At 44.8% G+C, this 25,919-nt stretch overlaps 1 protein-coding gene across 1 annotated transcript in view; it reads right to left on the bottom strand.

Moving 5' to 3' along the window:
- SMCHD1 (structural maintenance of chromosomes flexible hinge domain containing 1) overlaps positions 1–25,919 on the bottom strand; it is a 2,317,253-nt gene that overhangs the window by 2,277,285 nt on the left and 14,049 nt on the right. Inside the window, exon 2 of the mRNA XM_078687460.1 lies at positions 9,191–9,266. Within this exon, the coding sequence (XP_078543586.1) occupies positions 9,191–9,266 (76 nt within the window). The remainder of the gene's footprint in view (positions 1–9,190; positions 9,267–25,919) is intronic.

Raw genomic sequence — 25,919 nt, 5'->3', positions numbered from 1 at the left:
CTTGAAAGTTGCCAAATCAACCCAAGTTATTCCTACTAGACAGCACGGAAGGGGTCGGGGAAACATTAGCAACACTTATTATTTCTGGGCCTCACACTGGCCAAGCACGACATTGCCCAATCTTGCAGGGGACTACCCCGCCGCCAGTAGGTAGGTGGAAGAAGGCCATGGGCAGCTGCATGGTGGCAGAGATCACTGTGTATCAGAGGCGAGGCTGTTCACAAAAACATGGGAAGATTTGGTCTGTATACATACGCCTAGCGGACACTTCTCGCAATGGGGGACAACTGGGTGGCTTGTGCCAAGTTTACTAGTTAGTATGTATGTTTTCAGGCTATTTTGTTCTTTTTATACTATGGTACTATCCTGTAATGTACTATATCCGGAATGCATTTAATCGGCACTGGCTGGAATGCACCACAAAACTCAATAAAGTTTGTTTAAAGAAAAAAGGAAAAATGTCTACACTGCCTCAGTAGTTATTCTTTTATTCCAAATCTCACAACTTACACTTCCCTCCTACCTCTTATAACAATTCCAGAGAGCCTTTAACAACTTTCTTTGGTCTGGCAAATGGCCATGTATTGCAAGGAAATTGGCACTCGTGTTGTACAGACAAAGGACTTGGGTCTTCTTTGTGAGGTCCGATACTACCAAACAGCACAACTGTATTATGTATTGGAGAGGAAAGAGGAGGAATCAGAGAACAAACAGTGTTATCTGGACCAGCAGTTGCACACAGACACGTTTGGATAAGTTATGGGTGTAAATAAGCATACCAATGTTTAGGCTGTACTCTCATTTTACCAGGGCTACTGTGGCAGTCTTGGACAGAATGTCAGTCAAATAGGTTTTCCCATTTTGCCCTTGTCCCCGTCACCAATATTAGGCAATCATATCTTCTCACTGGTAACGGATGACTAACTTTGACACTGGTAAAAAACAGGGATGTGCCATGAGTGTCAGGAACTGCTCGAGGAAAACTGTTTGAGATCCTTTAAGTAGCTGAAAGCGATATTCAACCTCTTTGAAACAAAAGGTTAGGTATTATCACATCAGACAGGTGGTTGCAGACACCTCATAAAATGTGAGAAATGGTTATACACAAAAAACAAGCCCAGGCATCTTAGCACAGATTTACAGAAATTGATGGGAACCCCACTTAAGCGAGTGCGATCTCCCGGAAGAGAGTGATGGGGAACAAACTAGATGAAACAATTTCAGACACGAAATGAGAAGACATCCATGCCTGGGTAACGTGTGCTAGTAGTACCCTAGGGATGGAGGCCATGTTTAAAATAATTTTGTATTGCTATTACACTTCATATATAGGACGCTGATAGGTCAGATGAATGTTAGAACGGATATGGGGAAGAAAGGTTGCTATTACATATTATTTAGCACTGCCCCTAATTTTCACCTCTTTTGCTCAAATGTGTTAGACTCTACGGATATAGGCCCAAGGATTATAAGAAAGATCATCTGTACAGTCAGTATCTTTACTGCCTCTGTTGTAACCATAAGACTTCTCACTGTTACATCTGGAAAGCATCCCTTCAAACACCCATAAATACAGAGAAAAGAAGCTACTCCTATACATACTAGATAGAAAGTAAATTTACTCCTCTAAAGGGGGTGTCCTCTCATCAGAAAACAATACCATGTAAAGCGCCTCGCCAAGCACTTCCAAAAAAGATGCAAAAAAAAAAAACAATCTTGAACTGTAACAGAAGTTCTCCAAGGATGTGCTTATTGCCACCACATAAAAATTCAAGGTTTGTTCAGACGAGGCACAAAAAAAAAGGCCCAGAGCACTCTGCTCACAAGATGTCATGAAAATACACCTCTTGTGAGGCTCGGTCAGCTTTCCCACCTAAACTGTTGTCAACAGGAAGCCTCCCTTCATCTACGAAGAACACTGCCATCACTCATCCAGCCAATGACCACCTCATCAGCATTGTCTCAACCGACCACAGTAGTGACTCAGTCACTGATCACTTTATGAGCACAGAATTTAGGTACATCATCAAGTTCTCCACTTGAAACTACCCAGTCAGCGAATATTAAGGCTCGGTCGATGACCAACTTCTCAACAATATCACCAAAGACCATCTCCTTGAATTTCACAATCCAGTTGACTACTTCACCTCAAGAAATTTAATTTTTACCATCGCTGGAGACAACTTTTTTCCATACTACACACACTGCTGCTAAAAAGTATCCACACAGTCGAGGGTCCATATCCTGGACTCCAAAGAAGACACAAACAGACATCAGGGCACAGAATTCTTGTTACACCCCAACCTAACTCCATGTTTATACATACCGGACTATGAAGAGGAATATGGAGTATCACCACAAGAAGATTATATTGCATAGGCCAGTACCGCTGCTGCCTCAGCAAGAAAACCCTTAACCACCGCCTCAGCAACACCAACTGCTTCCGGCTCAAGAATCTTAACCGCATGCCTCAAGCCATGCTCAGCACTTCCGATGCCTCTCAATAAGTAGAACCCGCAGGACTGTCACAATGACATTAAGCCATAAGAGGGGAAAACGGAGGCCCCAAAGAACGAAGCTGATGAGGAAGAATAACTTCAGGAGGCTGATAAATGGAGAGACATCATTCTACCTTAGTAGGGAGGAAAAACACCTCCACAATCAAACTTGCCTCTGAAAAATATATAGGCCCTTATTACGCTGTCGGGCAGACTTGGGTCCGCCCGACACCGTTGTTCCGCAATCCCAAATAGGATGCGACCGACACAGTGCAGTAGGAAACTTCAGTTTTTTAATTTGAGCTTGTGCGGTGGGCTGAAAATGCCTGCAGCAAAAGCTCCCATTGAAAAATGGAAGCTTGTAAACATCCCTGCACCGAGTGGTAGGCACCTCATGGTACCTGACACATGGTGCAGGGATGCTGAGGGGGCATCATAGGTGTCCCCCAGGTCAGTATGCAGAGGGCCAGGGGGAAGGGGGCGCTGCAAGAGGCCCCCAATGTTGCTTTCAAACAGTATTTCCGTGTCGGAAAGGCCGAAATGGAATGGCTGTTAGAGACATCATAATTCCATCAGAGGAAACGCCATCCTTAAGGGATTATGCTGACTTTCCGACTGACTGACGTGCTCCTTCAGTCGCCAGATGACATAGCCATTTGGTCACCTACACAGGAGTAACGCCATCAATGTTAGCCTTACAAGCAATAACAATATGACTAGGGATATGCATTAGGCAGATACCAGCACCTTCAAACGTACCAGAGGCCACTGGCAAGAAGCAGGATACATCCCAGTTATGTTCTTAAGACAACCCCACATGCTGGACTGTAGACGCTGCCCTTGCCATTATTCTCCACTCAGGTCGTGGGGAAATGACTTATGCCACCTCTAAATAAAACAAAGGCACAATTAACCACTAAGTGCCTCAAATTGTGCAATCAGGACACATCCCAGTGTTACTACTAAAACTGCCTCATCATCAACTGAAAAACGTCTAAAATACTAAAGAAATGTCGCCTTCTAATTTCCATTATTTCTGGTGACGTGAGGGGATGGAGAGATACTAAACCTTTCTAAATTCAACAGGTTCCTCAAAAAACAAAACTGTTCTTTTGGATGATATCCATTCTAAAGGTCCTTCTTTTCCCCTCATTCCCCGAATCATGCAGGAGGCATAGGCAGAATCATGTACTGAGATATTAACAGCCCCAGATAGCCAGGCCAGTTTTTGTACACCAATCTAGTAGCACATCTGCCCCAGGGTCCAACAATTGTGCTAAAGCTCAATTTAGATGTTCTATACAGGCACAACCAGCAAGTGTACATTATAACTGGAAGTCTCTGAAGCTCAAAGTGCTGTTCATGAACACCTAGAATATTGACATGTGAATAATTCTATGGGCTGGAGAGAGCTTCTGGCTAAGGCAAACACCCGTTCAAAAAACAATTTATACCACAAAGTGGAACAGTATAATTATATGGTGGAAGGACAAACGTCTAGATTCTATGCTAATACAGCCACATACATTTCTTTCTTATGTCATCTAGCTCAGGAAGGGCTAAGGTACACTTAGATCAGAGCCCATCCTACAGTGGCGTAAAAGTTCAGAAGATCATTTAACTCTCCATCCTTCTTCTCTCAGAGAATTATAAAATAGTTGAAGACCTCCTCCGAGCATTCCCTCCAGTGAGCTGTCCACCTGTGCCATGGAGGTTGAGCACAGTTTTCAGCCAGCATACGTTGCCTTTTTTCGAAAAATCAAAAAGTACAATTTAAGAATCTGCTTGAAAATAGCTCTGCCATGACGGGGAGTGGGAGGGTGGAGGAGGGGTGAAGAGGAGAAAACGGAGGGGAATAGAGAGCGAAGGCGAGGTAGACAGAAAGAGAGACAGAGAGAGCCTTTCAAGTCTTCACAATAAAGTAACCTTAATGCCATTTTTCTAAAGAAAAAAATCACTTCTCCCCAAAACCAAACGAATGCCTACGGTGTCAGTCTTCCATTTAAAGGAGTAACTGCAAACACAACAATGATGGACAGAATGTGGATCAATGTCACACATTCACCCCAGTCCAAAGATCTGGGCCCAAATCCATCGTTTTTCCACTCCACACCACCCTGGGTTAGACAATGGCGATATGCAAATCAGCGCTGACCCTGTGCCCCATGGGAACAGTCCAGTCCGAACTACAAAAGCCATGTCCTTCCCAGAACGGAAACAAGCATCCGAGGACCGGCCCGGTTTCGAGGTAACACCTCTCTTCAGCCCGGCTAGCTTGATTCCAGTGGTGTGGAGTGCCTGGGACTCACGTCTGAGCATCCCCAGTACACTTAGAGCGGTAACTGCAAACACAACAATGATGGACAGAATGTGGATCAATGTCACACATTCACCCCAGTCCAAAGATCTGGGCCCAAATCCATCGTTTTTCCACTCCACACCACCCTGGGTTAGACAATGGCGATATGCAAATCAGCGCTGACCCTGTGCCCCATGGGAACAGTCCAGTCCGAACTACAAAAGCCATGTCCTTCCCAGAACGGAAACAAGCATCCGAGGACCGGCCCGGTTTCGAGGTAACACCTCTCTTCAGCCCGGCTAGCTTGATTCCAGTGGTGTGGAGTGCCTGGGACTCACGTCTGAGCATCCCCAGTACACTTAGAGCGGTAACTGCAAACACAACAATGATGGACAGAATGTGGATCAATGTCACACATTCACCCCAGTCCAAAGATCTGGGCCCAAATCCATCGTTTTTCCACTCCACACCAGCCTGGGTTAGACAATGGCGATATGCAAATCAGCGCTGACCCTGTGCCCCATGGGAACAGTCCAGTCCGAACTACAAAAGCCATATCCTTCCCAGAACGGAAACAAGCATCCGAGGACCGGCCCGGTTTCGAGGTAACACCTCTCTTCAGCCCGGCTAGCTTGATTCCAGTGGTGTGGAGTGCCTGGGACTCACGTCTGAGCATCCCCAGTACACTTAGAGCGGTAACTGCAAACACAACAATGATGGACAGAATGTGGATCAATGTCACACATTCACCCCAGTCCAAAGATCTGGGCCCAAATCCATCGTTTTTCCACTCCACACCACCCTGGGTTAGACAATGGCGATATGCAAATCAGCGCTGACCCTGTGCCCCATGGGAACAGTCCAGTCCGAACTACAAAAGCCATGTCCTTCCCAGAACGGAAACAAGCATCCGAGGACCGGCCCGGTTTCGAGGTAACACCTCTCTTCAGCCCGGCTAGCTTGATTCCAGTGGTGTGGAGTGCCTGGGACTCACGTCTGAGCATCCCCAGTACACTTAGAGCGGTAACTGCAAACTGGGAAAGACATGGCTTGGTAGTTCGGACTGGACTGTTCCCATGAGGCACAGGGTCAGAGCTGATTTGCATATAGCCAGTGTCTAACCCAGGGTGGTGTGGAGTGCAAAAAAACGATGGATTTAGGCCCAGATCCTTGTACTGGGGTGAATGTATGACATTGTTCTACATTCTGTCCATCAACTGTGTTTTTTGCAATTTCACCCTGAGTGTGCTGGGGATGCTCAGACGTGAGTCCCAGGCTCTCCACACCACTGGAGTCAAGCTATCCAGGCTGAAGAAGGCTGATAGCCAGAAACCGGTCCTTGGATGCTTGATTCCGGTCTGGGAAAGACATGGCTTGGTAGTTCGGACTGGACTGTTCCCATGAGGCACAGGGTCGGAGCTGATTTGCATATAGCCAGTGTCTAACCCAGGGTGGTGTGGAGTGCAAAAAAACGATGGATTTAGGCCCAGATCCTTGTACTGGGGTGAATGTATGACATTGTTCTACATTCTGTCCATCAACTGTGTTTTTTGCAATTTCACCCTGAGTGTGCTGGGGATGCTCAGACGTGAGTCCCAGGCTCTCCACACCACTGGAGTCAAGCTATCCAGGCTGAAGAAGGCTGATAGCCAGAAACCGGTCCTTGGATGCTTGATTCCGGTCTGGGAAAGACATGGCTTGGTAGTTCCGCCTGGACTGTTCCCATGAGGCACAGGGTCAAAGCTGATTTGCATATAGCCAGTGTCTAACCCAGGGTGGTGTGGAGTGCAAAAAAACGATGGATTTAGGCCCAGATCCTTGTACTGGGGTGAATGTATGACATTGTTCTACATTCTGTCCATCAACTGTGTTTTTTGCAATTCCATTTAAAGGAGCCTATTCAACGTTCTTTTTCACCAAATCCTTCAACATCAGCTGAGAATGCTCTGCATTAACCACATTGTCAGATGTATAAAATCTGGACAAAACAAAAGTCTTAAGAACTTTTGACCAGGTATTCGTCTATTTTGGCTATCCGGGTAGAGATCACCATCTATTCAAACAGGGCATCGCCATCTGACCCTCAACTTGCATTACTTTCCTTTCTGACACAAGAAAGGAAGACACCTATTGGGGTTAAGAGGACTGTGCACAGAAACATGTTTGCAACAGTGGCACTCAGTCCAGGAGTGCCAGAACCAGACATCTGTTAAGCAGTTTCAGGAGAAGTAAGCCCACATTCACTAAGTACTACTGCCTGCCTAAAGGGAAAAAGCTTGCACGTAGATTCCTTTAGTTGGGACTGGTCTTGGCTAAGAGAAGGGTAGCAATTAGTTGGTTGAGTCTGAGGCCCCCACGATAGAGCAGTGAACTGAGGATCTGCGGGAATGGGCGACGGCAGAACTAGTTCGGATGCAACAGGTCCGTAGGGATGATAAACTGGAAGAAGATGCGACTGCCTGGTATGGCATGATCACGGAGATTCACACGGGGAGGACCTTATATGACATGGGGCTGTAGAACAAAACAATAGTGGTGACTATCACGAAAAGACGACGAGTCCGCGGGCCTCTCATGCCCCGAGCGCAGTGTAGATTTGCCTGCATACCCTCACCACCTGGCCTGTATTACAAGTTCCTGGATAGACCTTTCTTTATGTGACTCGGGGGGGAGGGGGGCATGGTAAAGTTACGATGATATGTTCCTTTTTTTCTTTTTCTTGATAACACTGTTCTATTATGATTCACCACAATACTGTATGTACTGATATCAAATGTATTTATTTCATTTGCAAAGTTTTATATAGCGCTGGCTAGACCTTGAGGTAGATGTGTATTCATCTCCTGATAGATTGGTATTACATCCCCGTGTGGTTACCTCTTCTATATATTTTGATTACGGAATGTAACGCTGATTCAGGTATTGTGGTATGTTAAATTACTAAAAATTAATAAAAACATATAAAAAAAATAAAAAGTACTACTGCCTTTACATGAATATGGCAACTGATTCTTCAGTAGGCCAAGCACTACTGCAAAATATCTTTTCTTATAGGCGAGTCTGCTTTCTGCTTCTTCATGTTTGTCACTGCTTGCTAATCAGATTCAAGAAGGTGAAGTTATAAAAGATTTAATGCTAAAGAAGAAAAACTAGTTACTCAACTGTCACTTCACTTTCCCAGCGATAGCATTTTTTTTTTTTTTTTTTTTTTACGGGTACACATGGAACACTCTCCCTTCCAATGATAGAGGTTCACTTTCTGTGTGTTAATTCTTAAACCCTTGTCTTATGAAATATGGGCTTTAGTGCCTTCTAGGAGGTAGTAGTGAATTCAACACTCACCTCAATGGCCAAAGTTTGGGTTGTCTCGAATGAGGTGGATGAGCTACGAAAGTAACATGGTTGTTTTAAAGCGGTTTATGGCCATTTGAAAAAGTGCTAAGGACTCCTAGCCTGACAAAAGGGAATGATTCAAGCAGTGTTACATTGCTCCAACAAACAGCGGAGAGCTAAGAAATAGCACTATAAAGTGGAGCATCTCAGTGCAGACCATGCAGTGGTGGCCTGCACTGATCGAGAGTGGCAGGGCGGGTGGCGGGAATGGGGAAGGGGGTAAATTTTAAAAAAACTCAATAAAACTTACATCCTGTCCGCGTCACTGCATCCTCCTCATCCCGTCTCTCCACTCCTTTCTCCAACCGGAACAGAAAGGACCAAGAAAGCACCCAGGCTCCCCTGAGCCAATCACAATGCTGCAAAGCAACGTTGTGGTTGGCCTGAGCACTGTGGTTCAGCGCTCAGATGGGGACTGGGGGCCTGGGCATGTTCTCCACCCAGGCTGTAATGCAGACTGGTTGGAGAACATGCTATGTGCACATGAATGTTTGGTCGGCCCGAGAAGGCCAGCCAAACATTCATGCGCACGAAGGGAGTGAAAACCACTCCTCCCCTGCTCTTTCAGCAGAGCAGCCTCGCACCGCAAAGCTGCTGCGCCCGTAACAAGAAAAAATAAAATGATAACATGGAGTTTTATCATTTTATTTTTTCTTACACTGAGACCATGAGTGAATGCAAATTGCTTGGTTGCATCCATATTACGGCAAACACAGATCACATAAATTACAACCCAAATTTACAGCATTACATTATCCTCGCACAGTTTTCTACTGCCATGCTAGTTTCGTCTTTATGATGCACTGCCAAAGAGACTGTGCGCAGCAATGTGGGGCACTATTTCTGGAGATAAATGTTCCAGGCAGTTGAAACCAGAGAACCAAAGAACCAGAGTAATAAAATCATAAAGCAAACCAACACGAAACATAAGCTGTCAGAGAAACAGACCAGTGTACATATAAACAAAAAGATACAGTATCCATTATAGATGCATACTTACAAAAATTTAAATCAGATACTACAATCCGGCTTGTTGTTGTGATGACAAATGTGTCATTTGAGGCGATGCCAAATGCCTTAAAAGAGCAAACAACAATAAGAAAATGGTTAAATAGGATGACACACAAGAAAAACCTTCAAAACATTTTTGGGCAAACTTTAAATAAATAAATGTATTTCTATATTTGATTTCCACAATATTTACACCAAACAAATGAACTTAATAATGTAACATTAAATATTTACACACAGAAACAATACACTGCATTCTCGTGATAAGTAAAGTGATATGCAAATAAATCAGTTTTGATCACACGGATGTTAATTTATTCATAAGCCTGTGCTATATGGAAGAGTATTTGTTTTTATTGTAATTTAGTGCAAGAACGTGGATTGTTATATGGGGTGGGCGATCGCCCACCTCAAGGAGCATTAAGACGTACTTGTCAGAGCAAACCATAAAGTCAATCAAATAAATGCAAACTCATGTAGCTATGGCACACAGCAGACGCACCTTATTTAGGGCAATGTGTAAAGTTTTAATGAGGTACCAAAACAATAAAAGTCAAAACACCAGAGAAAACAAAATTCCCAACTGAGTTAGAAACTGAGTACATTTTGATGAACAAAATGACACCAGAATGACAACTATGCAATCCGGGAACCAGAGTTACCAGTTGAAAAGTGAAAATCAAGCCAAAAAGCACCAAGCTCAAAAGATTCAAGTGAAAATCAAGCCAAAAAGCACCAAGCATCAAAGATAGTCCATGGAAGAGGTAGATCAGGACCAAGCCACAATTTAATGCTGAGGGGAATGGAGTGCAGGTGGGATACAGACCTGACTTAGGGCCTGATTACGAGTTTGAGGACTGCAAAACTCAGGGTGGAGGTGCGGTGGCAGTCGGGGACAACCACACCGGTGATCTGACTGCCATATTACGACTACAGCGGTTGGAGCACTTTGGGACCACTACAACTGCCAAGGACCCGCGATCCCTGGCGGTGGCGCAGTGGTATGGGGAAGCATTATGCACAGCGTTGCCGCTGCGGTACCAGTATGCATATTAAAAGTTTCCCCACCACCAGCCTTTTCATGGAGGTGAGGCCGCCATGAAAAGGCTGGCAGTGGGAAAACAAAGGGGGGCCTACAGGGACCCCAGTTGCCCCGGTGCCTGGGGGTGCATGCAGGGGGGCATGTGCATGCACCCGCTTCCACACAGAATGGACTGCTCAGTCCATGCCGTACAGGAATGTCAATTGGCGGTTCAGCCGCAATAAAGTTCTAATGCTCACTTAGGAGCTTTTAAACTGCACTGCCGCAGGACAGCCACGCCGCCCGCCCAACCACGAAAATACTCAGAATCAGGCGGGTGGGCAGCGGTAGACTTGTGAGGTCCTGGAGCGGGACGCTAGCATGGTGGCCCTCTCCGGGACCGCCAAAGTCGTAACCAGACCCTTCGTCTTGGATTATGGAGCTCAAAATCCTCTGGCGATGGAAAGCCTGAAGCTGTATCTGAGGAACGTGCATTGATGATACTTTTGCTCGAGGTCCCTTAAGCAGTTCCAGAGATCTAGAAATGCAACAATTTTCTAAGCCCCAACTTTCAGGATTTCTGGGGCAACTCCTCCACAGGGAAAACACTTAGGAGCCAGGACTCACTCCATCCCTGTAGTCTTATAGGAGGTCAGCCAACTGACTCTTGGAGGCCACTTTTTCGTCCTATGTACAAGCGGAAGCAGGTACCAATCAGTCCGTGCTCCTCATAGGTCACAGACAGCAAGACAGCAGGTCCGGTCCATGTTCAAAGGAGTGTTCCCTGTGGTGACAGTTATGGTTAGCACTAACCAGTGGGCTGGGGGGGGGGGGGGGCTCCTGGACGCTCTCTAAACAATGGGGAAAATGTTCCAGGAGAAAACCCTACTGACCTGTTCAGCAGTCCCTGCTTGCCCTACTGCAAACAATCCCAGTGTCCCACGCTCCAAGAAGGCAGGGCTTTCCCCCTGGTGCACAATTCTTGTGTCCACTCGGAGTTGTGGCCAGAGCAATGAGCAGTCCCCTCCCTGTGTCCACTCCAAACCAGTCCTGGGGGGTAGGTCCCCTTCCACTAGGTTTGGTGCCTGTCTGGCTTAGGGGGACAAATGGTGGTCTTCTCCAGGTACCCCCTGATATTTACTTGTGAAACGGCCAGCCCCTTTGAGACTCTTAGGTTCAATCTAACTGCCTTGCAAACAGTGTGCCTAAAAAGAACCTCTTTTTGAAAGATGCTTACAATAATTATCAATGGTTGTTTGGTTGGTCATTTTTGTTTGTTGGGGTTTTTTAAACTAACAAAAGCCATGATGGTGCCCAGAAAGGATCTGGGAGAACAGGAGAATCAGTTGGCAGAACAGTAAGGAAGGGTGGGTCGATAAGGAATTTGTGGCTAGATCTAGTTTGTACCAGACTTGACGTTACCCAAGGTAAGTAACTTATTCATCTGATAGAGATATCCAGCCGCAGATTCCTTACCTTAGAATAGATACCCAAGCAATACCATCCCATAGGATGGAATGCGTACCTAACCTATTTATTTTTATTTATTTTATTTGCAAAGTTTTATATAGCACTGGCTAGACCCGGAGGTATCAGGGCGCTTTACATGAGGATCAGCGAATTACAGGTTACATCATTACATAGCCAAGTATAGACATAGTAGAAAAACATGAGATTACACAATAATATGAGTTATTAGCGTATACACACGTTTTAAGGGGAGTGAAAAGTAGAGTGGGGGGAATGGTAAACAGGGGTAAGGAATGCAGTGGAAGACAACGGGGAGACGAGGAAAAGAAGGTCCGATGTCCGGCTGGGTAGGTGACAGCCAAGGGGTGAACCAGAGCCAAACTCCTCTATAGCTGCATAGGACAGCTCAACCGGGCATCGGCCAAGGTTGCTCGGTCACCGCGGTAAGTACAGGCAGGAATGGCTTCCACCCAGGGGGCATCGTTAAAGGACCAGGCGAGAGCACCGGTCACCTTCTGCCCGACTCCCCAGTGTCCGCACTTTAGTTACCTTATCAGGTAGGCGCGTCTGTATCAAGGTCACGGTCTGGGATATTTTTGCCAACTCCTGCTCGTTGTTAGTTACCTTCTCCAAGAGTTTCTTATGGTCATCCTTAAGTAAGCTGGGCTCTGTGCCAATGGCATCTATTTTAAGTTCCAAGGCTTCTCTAGTGGAAGTAATCGCTTTCAGTATGTCCTACAGAGTGGGATCTCTGGCCGGCATTGGCGTAGAGAATGTCTGCATCTCTGTGCCCGCAATTGAGCTCAGTTCTCCCTGTTCTGGTTCCTTCCTTCTGGTCGTCTTGCCCATTCTTTTCAGAGTTGAGTCCAGATAAGGATGCCCTTGTATTTTTAACCTGGTTTGTTCTGGGCCAGTATCTTAGTAGCAGGATTTTTGATGCCCCTAGGTTAGGGTTTCACTAAGTGGGTGTGCAGGGTAAGCAGAAGCAGACTTTAGCCCTTCCGTATGCAGTTTGGTTCCTTCTACTAGGCATTCGGTGCCAGAGTGCCCGCTATGCGGCTTATCCTTGTGGCGCTACGGTGGAGAGGCGAAAGCCGTGAACTTGTAGGCTCTTTTCTATAACAGGGGTGGCAAGCGTTCTTCCCCGCCGTCACCTCGTATCACAGCTGAGGAGAAGGAGCCAAAACTTTGGTGCTTCTTCTTATAGAGCTTTGGGATGAGGAGGGGCTGGGTTGCTGTGGGTCAGTGTATTTAAGCACTCCCCAGTTGTGTTGGAGCAACCGTCCTCGTAGTGCTCTTTCGTTGTGGGCCACCCTCCCCCACACCCTCAATCTCACCGGCAACGTGCTCACAGCTTTGAAGGTTAATGTGGCCAGGCCAGGTACGCTATGGGTGGGCGCCGTAGGGCGAGTTCCCTTGTACGTGCTTAGTTGTGTCTTATTTTGCTGGCAGAGTCTGCAAGATGCTGAAAGCTCAACATTGCTGTTCATACATTCCAGATGTGAGTAGAACTAGAAGCATTAGAAATTGCTAGTGTATTAGAGAATTTAGGTAAAGGAGATCCTGCTATTAGTAACTGATTTGCAGTAGTAGAGTCATTCTGAAACCTGTACTAATCATAGGTGTTTGTTTGATAACTTTATACACGTTATATACAATAGTTAATTTCTGTCTAAACAGAAGAAAGAATAGAGAAATAAACCAGATAAATTAGGAGGGAATCAGATTTAGAAGAGAAAATGAATAGAGAAAACAAGAAATTGAAAGAAATTAGAAAACAAAAATTGAAAAAGGACTGAGATTAAGAAATTGTGATGGTTTTTCAAGCATAAAAGGGGGTAGAGGGGACTGCTAATGCAAATGTATTTACAAAATGTTTTATTAAACAATACAATATGCTGAATTTATGTTCAAAATGAAGTGTTTTAAAAGCAAAACTTTCAGTATGCAATCATACTTAAAATCTATAGATCTGGAATATACAAATGAAGCATGGATTCCTGCATTTTCATAGCTGAAGACGCCATGATTTATGAAGGCACTTTAGTACAAAAAAATGCTTGGTTATTTCCCATTTTGAACAACGTATGTTCAAGATGTTTTTATTCTCTTGCTGCAGACATTGCAATTTCTGAACCAACTGTTTATTTGATAATGAATAGACATTTGTTGTATTAGACGACTGATCGTGAAGTTCTTACTGCAAACAATGTAGACAGGGAGGATAATTCATAGGTAGATGTGTTGTAAAACATGAAAGGATGTGTCACAACATTCAAGGACACATGTTTAAAAGACGATTGAACTGTGGTGTGAAGATGGGGAGTAAACCTGTTCCCGGGGGAGTGCTGACATCTTATTGGTCAACATGAAGATGAAAGAATAATAATGTTGCAATATAGAAAACGTGTGTTTATATTAGTGGGTGTTCTTAGACTGGAGAGCAGAGCAGTAGGTGTAAGTCCCAGACTCTCCGAGAGGGGACTCTTTACTGAATTTATTAGACATCTCTTTATGAGAAGTGTTAGTTTATTTCTTGATCTGCTGTTATTTCTGCTGAGAATACATCCAAGCTTATTTGGCTAAAGCTTTATGCTTATGCTTGATTCTCTCATCGAGACCCTTAATGAGTATCTGAACTGACAACTTTAATCCTTCTCGCATTGATCTTGACTAAGTTTAGAATAGGGAAATTTCTTTATGAAACTCGCTTTTTACATTTCATTGTATCGATCCTTTGTTTGATTTGCTTAATTGACTTACCTCATTACTAAATATTAATTGATATGTTAACTTATAATGATGAAACTTGGAAAATAATACTAAGATAAAGAATGAATAATGAACAGATTTGAAAATACAACGCTTTAACTCCTATTTAACTCTATTTACTGCCTGAATTAAAGTAATGATAATTGATAAAGTTTAAGATTTACTTCAGTTGCTTACATCCATGTCGACATCAAAGATCTATCGAGCTGTATGTGGGGTTCATGGTGATGAGTAAGCGACAAGGGACCCCCGTGTTTCTGCAATTTCGATTCCCTCTATGTAGGTTCAAATTTACATTAATAAATAGAATTTGTTTTAATACTGACCTATCTTTACGTACTCAATTGTTGTCGGTTGGAGGGCAGAGTTTTGAGTTCCTAGGGGAAAGATTTTGCCTTCGGTAAAGTAGATACATACATTGACAGACTCCCCGTGCAGGTCTTCTGTGTTTAAATAAAATAATTCAATCTGATTCAATGCGTAAAATCTTTCAATGTGGTATGGGCATGTAACTGGGCATGTAACCCATGTCTCTTGTAAGCAGACGATGTCCCTGTTGTTAAATATTTTACAATAGAAGTCTGTTTTAAGAAATGTTTTAGTCCAGCCATTTTCCACAAGATAACCTTCAGGTGTCTTCTTCCCGTCAGTGCTGTTATTACTGCCTTACTTGTGTTAGGAATGAGTTGAAGCTGTTAATGGAGGGTAGCCAGTTCCAATCTCCTTCGGTCTCTGGGTGGTGCGGCCCCATCAGTACATCGTTAGCGGTCTGCTCTAATAGTGTAACCTTCAAACTGATTAGGACTGGTTGATCCCTCTTCCTTGCCCTAGGAAATAAGGAAGTTGTAGCCATCTTATGTGCCTTCTGGGCAACGTATTCACTGGGGCTCAGGCTCAAGATCTCAAAGAACCGACAACTGCTAATAGGGCCAAGCAGTCTACAGTGTGCATCAGAGCTAACCAGACAGGGCCAGCAAATTCTCTCCCTTCCCCGCTCAGCAATCCCCCCTCAAACCCCTGGTCAATGAGGGGCAGGCTGAATAGGCAGAGTCGGCAGTGCAGGATTCCATGAGCTCACCCCTGTGCTTACTGCATTGTCCTTATATTCTGGAGGCAGCACACCGAGATTCCGGACTGAGCCCCACGTTGGGTGCACACCTCATCAATGTTGGTTCCTTCCTTTTGCTGGTGGTATACTTGAAGGGCTGTCGATAGGTATTGATTGAAGAATTCTTTAATACGCAACTACTGCTGTGCTAAGGCACCTCACTGCCTGCTGTTCCTGCTTTCCTCCGAGTACGTGGAGCATTAATCATTGTGACGAGAGATGGGAATCGGTCATGGGTGGGAATCGGTCATGGGCATGGAGTACAAACAGCAAGGGAAGTGCAAGGATACTCAGTGAAAGGATAAACGGTCTCTGTACGATGTACAGCATACAAGCTAGAAGGTGACAACATGAAAAGTAACTGCCAGACAGGATGAATTTCAACAGCAGCCTAATGGCTCCTTTTCATCCTACCACCATCCTTCGTGAACAGCAGCAGCAGCTCCTTTCCATCCTGCCACCATGCGTGAACAGCAGCAGCAGCTTAACAACTCATTTTCATCCAGCACACTGAACAGAAGAAGCAGCCCAAATGTAGAATGAAAAAGAGTTACCAGATGCCCTGCAAGGCAGCTCAGCATTGCTGAAACAAGCACACCTGGGGTATTTCAAGACAGTGCCTTTCATCACTAGCCGTACAACACTCTCACCATATTTAGATCATGTGGTCCTGATCCGAAAAGGTAAGTGCCAGAGGCACGGCCATCCTAATGTCAGTCCCACACTGCAGTGTTGACAAAACCATCTGAAAAGAGGCTGCTAGATAGACAAAAAACTATTGCTTAATGCAAAAAGTGCAGGTGATAAATTATTGAATGTGACAGTGAGATGATTGAGTGTACTTCTGAGATATAGAATAGATTCTCAAGCATTTTACTGGAAGCACTAGTAGGTGGGGAGACATCCAAACAGTCTATATCATAACTGAGATAATACAATGCTCCCCTGGACTGAACCAAGATTTAAGACATTGTTCCAAGCAAATTACTGAAGCTAACCAGACAATGGTTCAAAAGAGGCTGATCTAAAGACCACTCTAAGTTTACTCAACACAAAAGATCTGGAGTTGGGCATACATAGTGATTTGGGAGATTGCCCTGTGGTAGACTGGCTCAAGGATCGCCGGGTGGGACCCATGTCGGACAGGTCGCCTGGTTGGGACACCTAGGCACTGCTGGCACACATATTTTCAGTCCAAACGTCTTCATCCTAACGTATTCATCGACCCTGCTTCTATGGGCCTTGCCGACTTTATGATGGGTAGCTGAAAAGCACAACATCAAGGAGTGGGAAAGAGGCCGGGCTCACAACACTACGAGACCTATGCATAAACACACGCAGGACCTTGCGGTCCTTCCAGGAGCTTATTGATCAATATGGCTTGGAGGTGGGTCAGTTCCTCTCCTACAATGCACTGTCTGCTGCGCTGGGTGCACTATGGAGGCCATTTGCACGGAATTCATCCCATTTCTACCACTGCATACTTTGCTCACACATGGCCACGACAGGCATACGATTACAGCGCTCTACAGAGCATTGTTGTACACCCGTGTCACGTGCTTACCAACCTTGAAGGAGGACATGGGTGCTTCACTGGGAATGCTACCTACAGATACACAGTGGGATACAGCACTGAGGCAGGTGTGTGGTGTAGCCAGGAATCCCAGACTGAAATACACTCAGTTTAACTACCTGCATCGGACATATCTCACTCATGTACACATTCATTGGATGTTTCCAACAGCAGCCCCTGTGCCCCGAGGCGAACTTCCTCACATGGTATGGTCCTGCCCTTCGTCAGGCAATTCTTGGGGGTGTTATCCTCCATTCTGACAGTCATTACTGGCCGGACGATACCTGTCAGCCCCTTGTAGGGCCTCCAGGGAATCACAGTGCATACACATAAAAAACAAGTATGCTATAACGTTCATTGACCAGGCATATGTCCTAGCAAAAAGGTGAATCGCTATGGCCTGGAAATCCCCCCGAGGCCCCCCACCTCAGAACTCTGGCTGCCAGACCGTCTTAAATGGGGGGAGGTTGCAGTCTGGCACAATCCGATATCCCTCTAGAGAGATGCATCACACTTAGACGCTTAGGACACTTACCTGGAAAATCTGGACGCTAAAAGTGACATCAGACGGCCGTGAGCCCTACTAGATCCCCCCCTCCCTTTCACCCTTCTGGAACTGATTCAATGGGGCTCATGATGAGCCCCCCATCATCAGCTGTGTTAGATTTACTTGCCCATTGGCTCTTTGGTGATGGGCTGTCTTACACCCTCCCCCCACCTTCTGCATCATGGGCTTAACCCCCGGATTGATCTACACCCCCCAACCCACCTGGGGCAAAAGTTGTGTAGCAGCTCATCGTTTTCCTGTGTTGCATTGTCTAAGCCGCTGCTGGGCAAGCTTGTGGGTGGTAGGCTCCAATCCACAGATATAGATTGTCCCTGCACCCTCTGGGTCGACTGCTTCATCCCAAGAAAGTTGGATAGACTATGGGAGTGCTATACTGGTATGCCCCATTGGTCGGCACTGTAACTTCGCATGGAACTGTCTTATTTGTATTAACAGTGGTTCTGGTGGTTAGTAGATACACAGTTATGATAATAGGTAAGCACAATGGTGATATGTTTTGTAAAGACCCTGTTAACATCAGAGGGCAGAAGGGACAATCTACACAGTTTTGATCTTTGAGGATTTAATATATACACAGTTCAATAGTATAAAACACTTTCTTACATTCAAAAAGCGCTACACTGTGTGCATTGTGCCCCCAAGTGAAACATGAAAACAAGGAACATTTGTGACTATATACAAAGTGCAATATGTGGTTTTCATGAAAACAATTAAATATGTTGGCGGTGGAGCACACCTTTTATGAAAAAAACGTTTCTATTTCTATATATAGTCTTATTAACACTGCGTGCTCTCGAAGGCATACACACTGTCCCAGTGTGTTGAAACAAACTAAAGTAAAGATCAAGTGTTCCTACCTGGCCTTAGCGCACTTTTGCCTGTCCACCCTCGGGTGGTAAATATAACACAAGTTTATCGTAATTTTAAACAATCAACATTTTGATTAAATCATAACTCAAACTCGAATGTATGTAGTAAACCCTACATAAAGTCTTTACTTTTTTTCTCATTCACTTCAAAAACATAACAGTAGATATAAATCCATCAATAACATGTATCATCCAAAACATATATAATATATAATTGTAGAACTGCCCAAAACATTATTGTGGAACTGCCCAAATGCATTTCGGGCCATCGGCCCTTTGTCCGGGGCTCAATCTGCAAACTAAAGTAAATTAGATTTATCTAAGGATTACATAGACCCCTTATTGTTCAAGAAGAAGACATCTGATTAATCATGTGACTTCAAAGTACCAATACATAATCCAAATGATATAACATGTAAGTATCAATACATTCCAATGTGGTAAAGGTGGACTTGTGGTGACTTACACAACCGTAAGAGAAAAGAAGAAAAAAACGAAGAGAAAATAATAATAATATGAAAAACAATACTGAATCCAATGCTACTCCCCATCAAATACCTCTGAATCTCCCAAATGTGAACCACCATGCTGTGTGTCCCGTACACCCACCGACTGAATCAAACAAATGGGAGGAATACCCACTCACAATTCAAAACTCCGTTACTCTCCCATTCGTGGCATCAATCTAAAAAAATATCACCAACCGGCTCTGTGGAAACATACGAACGATTGCTTAGTGCATGCATGGTGACCGTATCAAACAAAAACTAATGTGTAGGCAAACCTACTGACCTTCGGGGTCGTACAAAACGTTTTAACCTAGGAGTAGTTCCTTTGAATACATCAATCCTCGTATTGTTCCAAACCGCTGTAACAACAATAACACAAAGACACCTCTTGTAAAACCACAAACTCGAACTAACAAAAACTACAATAATGCTCATAAAAACAGTACCCAACGTATTTATCAGAGAGAAGTTCTCGCCGGTAATATTCGCATTGCTCAATTCCGCCTCAAAGTGATACACACAAAGTAAACGCGACGCATGCGCATTATAACTGGAAAGTTCAAAATAGAAGTAATCAACAACGGACTGAATACGTGAGATATAATAAACCGGAAACACCCGAAAGCTGCGGATCCCGCCATCTTTAACCAAACCCAATCAGTTGTACATGAAGCCCAACTTCTATAATGACAACGACATACATCGAATCGCCTCACTTCCCATACGAAACGCGCAAGATTATCAGAGGGGTGCTCACAGGGGGCGTGGCCGGCCGAGCAACATGGCGGGCGCAATTCCCTAGAGCTCCATCTGCGAGGCCCTAATTTATCCTGCAATTCTCCAGACAGTGTGAACTAAGCTTCCCCATGCCGGGCGGAGCAGCTGCGGGGCCACCCGAGGAGCTTACTGGTGTGTCCAGAGCCGAGAAGCGAGGCCGGAGTGAAGGGGAACAAGCCGCCGAGCAGGAGGAGCCGACAGGAGCAGAGAAGGCGCGAAGCCTGGCCGGGTCTCGGCGCGAAGGAGGGCCTCCGGCTCTGCTCCCGTGAAGGTCGCGGAGGAAGCCCGATTGGAGCTGCGGGCTTCTGAGTGCGCCGCGGAAGAGCAGAGGAGGCCCCGGAGCGAGCGGCCGGACAACAAGCAAAGCCCCGAGAGACCGGGAGGAGGGACCCTGCGGCGGATTAAATCTGTCTTATTCAAACAGACCTTGAAACTCGTATGGACACTGATGAATGAACAAAAGTGTTGGAAGAAATGAACTTAAGACTGGATGTATATTCAAAAGAGTTGCAAGAGGGAAGGTTGAGGAAGTACAAGAGGGACACCTTGGATTATAAGTTGAATGAGATTTACACCTGGGCAGACGTTTACGCCCAAAGGAGAGCATATTTCAAGAAAAGTTCAAATGCTTCTTCAGAAGAAAGTGTGGCTACGGAAGGAGACACTAACATCAATAGAGCTCCGCCTAGGGTGGATAAAACTACAGATAAAATAGGGGAAGCTAGTAGTGAGACAAGAACAGAGGCAGCCTCCACAACTAAGTCTTTTTTACCCCAGGACATCAATATCAGTCAACCACCAGGAAAAAGTGTAGGAAAACAAGGAGAAGCCAAAGAAAAAACAAGGAAAACTTGAGAAGTCAAAAACAGACGCAGTCATAAACATTTCATCAGTGGAAATAACGACACAACAAGCGCATGTACTGAATAAAGGCTTAGGATTTGTGCCTACCTATCACACTAACCCTCTGGAAATTGAGATTGATTTGTTTAAATTCATGAGAGTGTTACGACTTAGGTATTTTTTCTCGACTAGGTCTACAGACAGTACTGAACGTGTGGAACCAGAGTTTATAGAATTTAAACAGAAATCTACATTGCAAGCTCCCACATCGCACAAAATTTTAGATGCCTTTGAGAATTTGGTTCATAAGGATCTAATGAAAATGAAAACTCGAAAATTTACTTCATCGAATCTAACCAGACAGGAAAAACAAACATTGAAATCTTTAGTATCGGATACGAGGATTTTCATACAAAAAGCTGACAAGGGTGGAGCCATTGTCATTATGGACCGACAATTTTATAATTCGAAGGTCGTTGAACACATTTCTGACACTGAGACCTACCTGAAGTTGGATCAAGATCCCACGAGAGAGTTATCTACTCTTAACCAGATTCTAGATTGATGAAATCCATTCCAGTTCCAGCGCACAAACACCAGACGCTACCTTACAGTGCATAACCCAAAAAGACCAGGGTTGTACATGCTACCCAAAATCCATAAAAACCTTACCAATCCACCATTTCGACTCATTGTAACCGGGCGTGGCACCATCTTCGAGCCCATTGGACATTATATTGATTTTTTCTTACAACCATTTGTCCAGGCCTGGACATCTTATATCAAAGATACCACTCATTTTTTGCAAAAATTGGCTACCACATCATTGAAGGAAAACACTATCCTGTGCACTTTGGATGGCAAAGCTCTTTACACCTCCATTCCCCACCAAGGAGGTATGGAGGCAGTTGAATGGTCTTTACTTAAACAAGATGCCATGAGGGCTGAAGTTTTCATTTTGGAAATGCTACACTTCTGTCTCCATCATAGTTATTTTGAGTGAGATAGTAAGTTCTATTTGCAATTAAAAGGCACTTCAATGGGCTTCGCCGGGGCGCCGCCGTATGCCAATACGTATATGGCAAGATTTAAGAAGTTATTTCTTTTTAATGACAAGGAGTGGTCTGACAACATTCTGCTTTATTGTCAATATTTTTTTTGATGTGGCCAACAGTTTGGAACTTTTGGAGTCTAAAATTGAACACTTATGATGATAATATTCAGTTTACCAAGACCATTGATCATAAGATGATACCTTTCTTAGATGTGTTGGTAAAGATTGAAAATGGTGAGATCCAAACAGAAGTGTACCACAAGTTGACAGACAAGAACACAGCTTTATTGTACACGAGTTTTCATTCAAGAAATTTGATTAACAATCTCCCTTATTCACAGATGTTGCGGGCTAAAAGAATTTGTTCCGAAGAAACTGCCCTCCAAACTAATTTGGACACCATTAAGCAAAGATATTGCATTAAGGGTTATCCGAATACACTCTTAGATGAGACCATAAAAAAGGTAGAAAAGCAGACCCGAAGTACTTTGTTGGAAACAAAAGTGAAGACAAAAACAAACAGACGAGTGTTTGTTTCAAGGTTTTCTACAAGTTCAAGCCAAATAAAGAAATGTATCAATGCACATTGGGAGATCTTAGCCAATGAAAGTGATTTTCATGATTTATTTGTCAATAAACCAATTTTTGCTTACAAGAGGTCACGTAACATCAAAGAAATTTTTAAATTCAGCGTTAGTGAAACCGTGGAAAGTTACAGAGGCACAAGGAAGTGCCAAAACTGTGTTCATTGTAACAACGTAATAGTCAGCAGTGTTATTCAACATCCACATACCTGAGAGACCATCACAACTAAACATAACGCCGATTGTAATTCAAGCAATTTAATCTATGCCATTAAATGTCCTTGTGGCCTATTATATATAGGCAAGACAGACCGAAAGATAAAGATTGGTACATCTGAACATAAAAGCACTATTAGAAACAAAATATCAATAGTAGCTTAGCAGTTCAACGAACCACTAACAGACACACCATAGCACAATTAAAATTTCAGGTGCGCGAGGTAGTGAAGTCCGCTCCTGGAAGGGATCTGACTAAAACTCTTCTTCAAAGAGAAGTTTATTGGATTAGACGCCTAGAAACCCAAGATCCTAAAGGGATCAACGATAGAGTAGATTTAGGATGTTTTCTATAATCCACACTTTTGTATATAGGCTTGCCAGGCCAATGGTTGTAGACAATATGTATTCTTTATGATGAGTATTTTTATGGATTCGTATGTTTATGACATTGATTTTTACAGTATACTGCATACAAAGGGACACGTGGTTGACATGAAATTTATATACATAATGTATAATACTATTCTGCTTTCTGTTTATTTCGGTTTATTTTGTTTTTGTATTTATTTTTATTCACAGATTTTTTTTAGGTGTAGGTCTGAATGGGGAGACTTGCTGTCGCGCTATGAGCATCGTTTATTATTTTTTGAATCTCGCTATTGTTATTTGTGAGCACCCCTCTGATAATCTTGCGCGTTTCGTATGGGAAGTGAGGCGATTCGATGTATTTTGTTGTCATTATAGAAGTTGGGCTTCATGTACAAGAGATTGGGTTTTGTTAAAGATGGCGGGATACGCAGCTTTCGGGTGTTTCCGGTTTATTATATCTCACGTATTCAGTCCATCGTTGATTACTTCTATTTTTAACTTTCCGGTTATAATGCGCATGCTTCGCATTTACTTTGTGTTTATCACTTTAAGGCAGAATTAAGCAATGCAAATATTACCGGCGAGAACTTCTCTCTGATAGGTACGTTGGGTACTGTTTTTATGAGCATTATTGTAGTTTTTGTTAGTTCGAGTTTGTGGTTTTACAAGAGGTGTCTTTGTTTTATTGTTGTTACAGCGGTTTGGAACAATACAAGGATTGATGTATTCAAAGGAACTACTCCTCAATTAAAACGTTTTGTACGACCCCGAAGGTCAGTAAGTTTGCCTACACATTAGTTTTTGTTTGATACGGTCACCATGCATGCACTAAGCAAATGTTTGTATGTTTCCACAGAGCCGGTTGGTGATATTTTTTTAGATTGATGCCAGAATGGGAGAGTAACGGAGTTTTGAATTGCGAGTGGGTATTTGTAGGAGAGTGGGGTCTGCAATCCCATGGCCACCCCAGATTTTTGCTTTTTGCTTCACTGGTTTACGACTTTCCCTGGCTGTGGGCCTGCTAATCAGACCCACAGCCTAGCTGTTCTCTCTCTAAATTACAACCATGTACCTTAGGTGCATTTTACCAATTGGTACTGGGCCACCTTATCAGTCCCTGTACAGCATACCTTAGGTATCCAGGGCATAGGTGTACCCAGGGCCTACCAGGGGCTGAAGCATGTATTATGCCACCCCTGGCTGGCCACCCAAACAGACACAACTGACTGCACGACAGCTGGGGCAAGGTGGTGTAATCACCCTTTGCTTTAGATATAGTATACCTATATCTAAACCTAAAATGGACACATATATTCCTGTCAGTCACTCCTATGGCAGGCCTTAACAATCCTGAAGGCAGAGTGCTTGGAATTATGTGAGATCGTTCTCTGGCACGAGCTGAGCCCGTTTGCAGCTTGCGGAACCAAGTCCAAATAGCTGTTCCACGATAACGCTATACCATATACTCTTAAGTGCATTATAATCCTCGCGGTTAAATGCTACCTTTGGTATAGCATTATCAAAACATGTAGAGTAAGGTGTCATACGAATTGGAATACTAACCCCTCGCCAATTCTGGCGACGGGGTTAGCATTCCACCCTTCTAGAGGGACACGACATGTATGTAACTGTGAACCCCGGTTAAAGTCAGACACAGCCTCAGCTCCACAAAATGGATGCTGCCACCGAGGCACAAGTCTGCCCTCCTGCTGCTGGGAGTCCTTCCAGCAACGGAGGCCTGGACAAAGGGTTTCCTGTCAGGGGCGGTGCTAGCACCATCCCAGACAGGATTTTGTGTATCCCAGGTAGGCAGGGCTGAAAGGAAGGTGACTGCAAGTGGCACCCCGGTGCTCACTGTGCATATGCCGGCTCAAACCAGTTCCTGGGGCACCCCAGCCCCTGAGCTGGGGAGAGACCGGACAAAGGAGAGGGGTGTAACCACCCCCCTCCTGGTCCCACCCATAGGGCAGGACCTAGTCGCGTGCCAGCCCCTTTTCTTAGGATAAAGGTAGGAGCAGGCCCCCTTCCCAAATTAGATAATCTTGAATCTTGAACTACTTTCCACGAAAGGAACTCTTGACTTTCTCTGAAGACTCTCCCTTGTGGCTAAGGAGTAGCCACCCTGCACCAGCAGGCACCATCGAAGCTCTTGCGGTTTGCTGCACGTCCATCCTCCGGATCAAGACTACCCAGCTCGACGAGACCCGGATTCCCTGCCATCTCTGACCTCTACCTACATTATCCAGCCCAGCTGAGATTCGTGGGTGTGACGAGACCCGTGGGACCGGCCATCTTCAAGACCTGCACGACGCTTCACCAGCACGACCCCCGAGGGACCCTCGAGTAAGTGCACTGGGGTTTGAGAAGCCCTAACCCTAAGCAGCTCCAGCACCGAAGTCCAGCCCCCCAGCATCCACGAGATCTGCGTGGGGCCCTTCTGCTCCTTTGCTGCTTGCCACGTTGTCCGGTCACTTGCCCGTTGGCTAGTGACCCTCTTGACGACGTACCACGACGTTTTCACCGCTGGTCTAGGTCCCCTAGACTGGCCCTTGCTTCTTGTCCAACAAGAAGTGCCCTGGACCCTCCTGGTCCACTCCAGACGCCATCTTGACTCCACCGCGTGGGCTTGCCTTTGCCAAGGTTTGTTGCCAAATCCTGAGTCCGGCATCGCCGACAGCCGACAGCCTCGTGGGACAGCTCGCACCTCCAGCCTGGACGCCGACAACGCCTCCTGGCCCGTGTGACTGCAGAGTCCAGCGTCGCCCACTCACCTGGTCGAGGTGACTTCGTCCGGTGCCATCCTGGTGCCCACATAATCACTGGCTAGTGATTAAGAACTAAGTCCCCTCTGCTTTCAGGTCGTGTCCTTCACTGATCGAGCCTTGGATCACACCGAACATCTTCACTGGTCGCCTGCCAGCAACTTCTTCTTTCAGGCTCCATAGACTTCAACGAGGATTCCCGACGTCATTTGAACCCTAT

Source organism: Lissotriton helveticus, chromosome 4_1 (assembly GCF_964261635.1).
Source record: "Lissotriton helveticus chromosome 4_1, aLisHel1.1, whole genome shotgun sequence".
Taxonomy (NCBI): domain Eukaryota; kingdom Metazoa; phylum Chordata; class Amphibia; order Caudata; family Salamandridae; genus Lissotriton; species Lissotriton helveticus.
The sequence above is the reverse complement of the archived record's forward strand: the minus strand, read 5'-3'. Positions and strand labels throughout refer to the sequence as shown.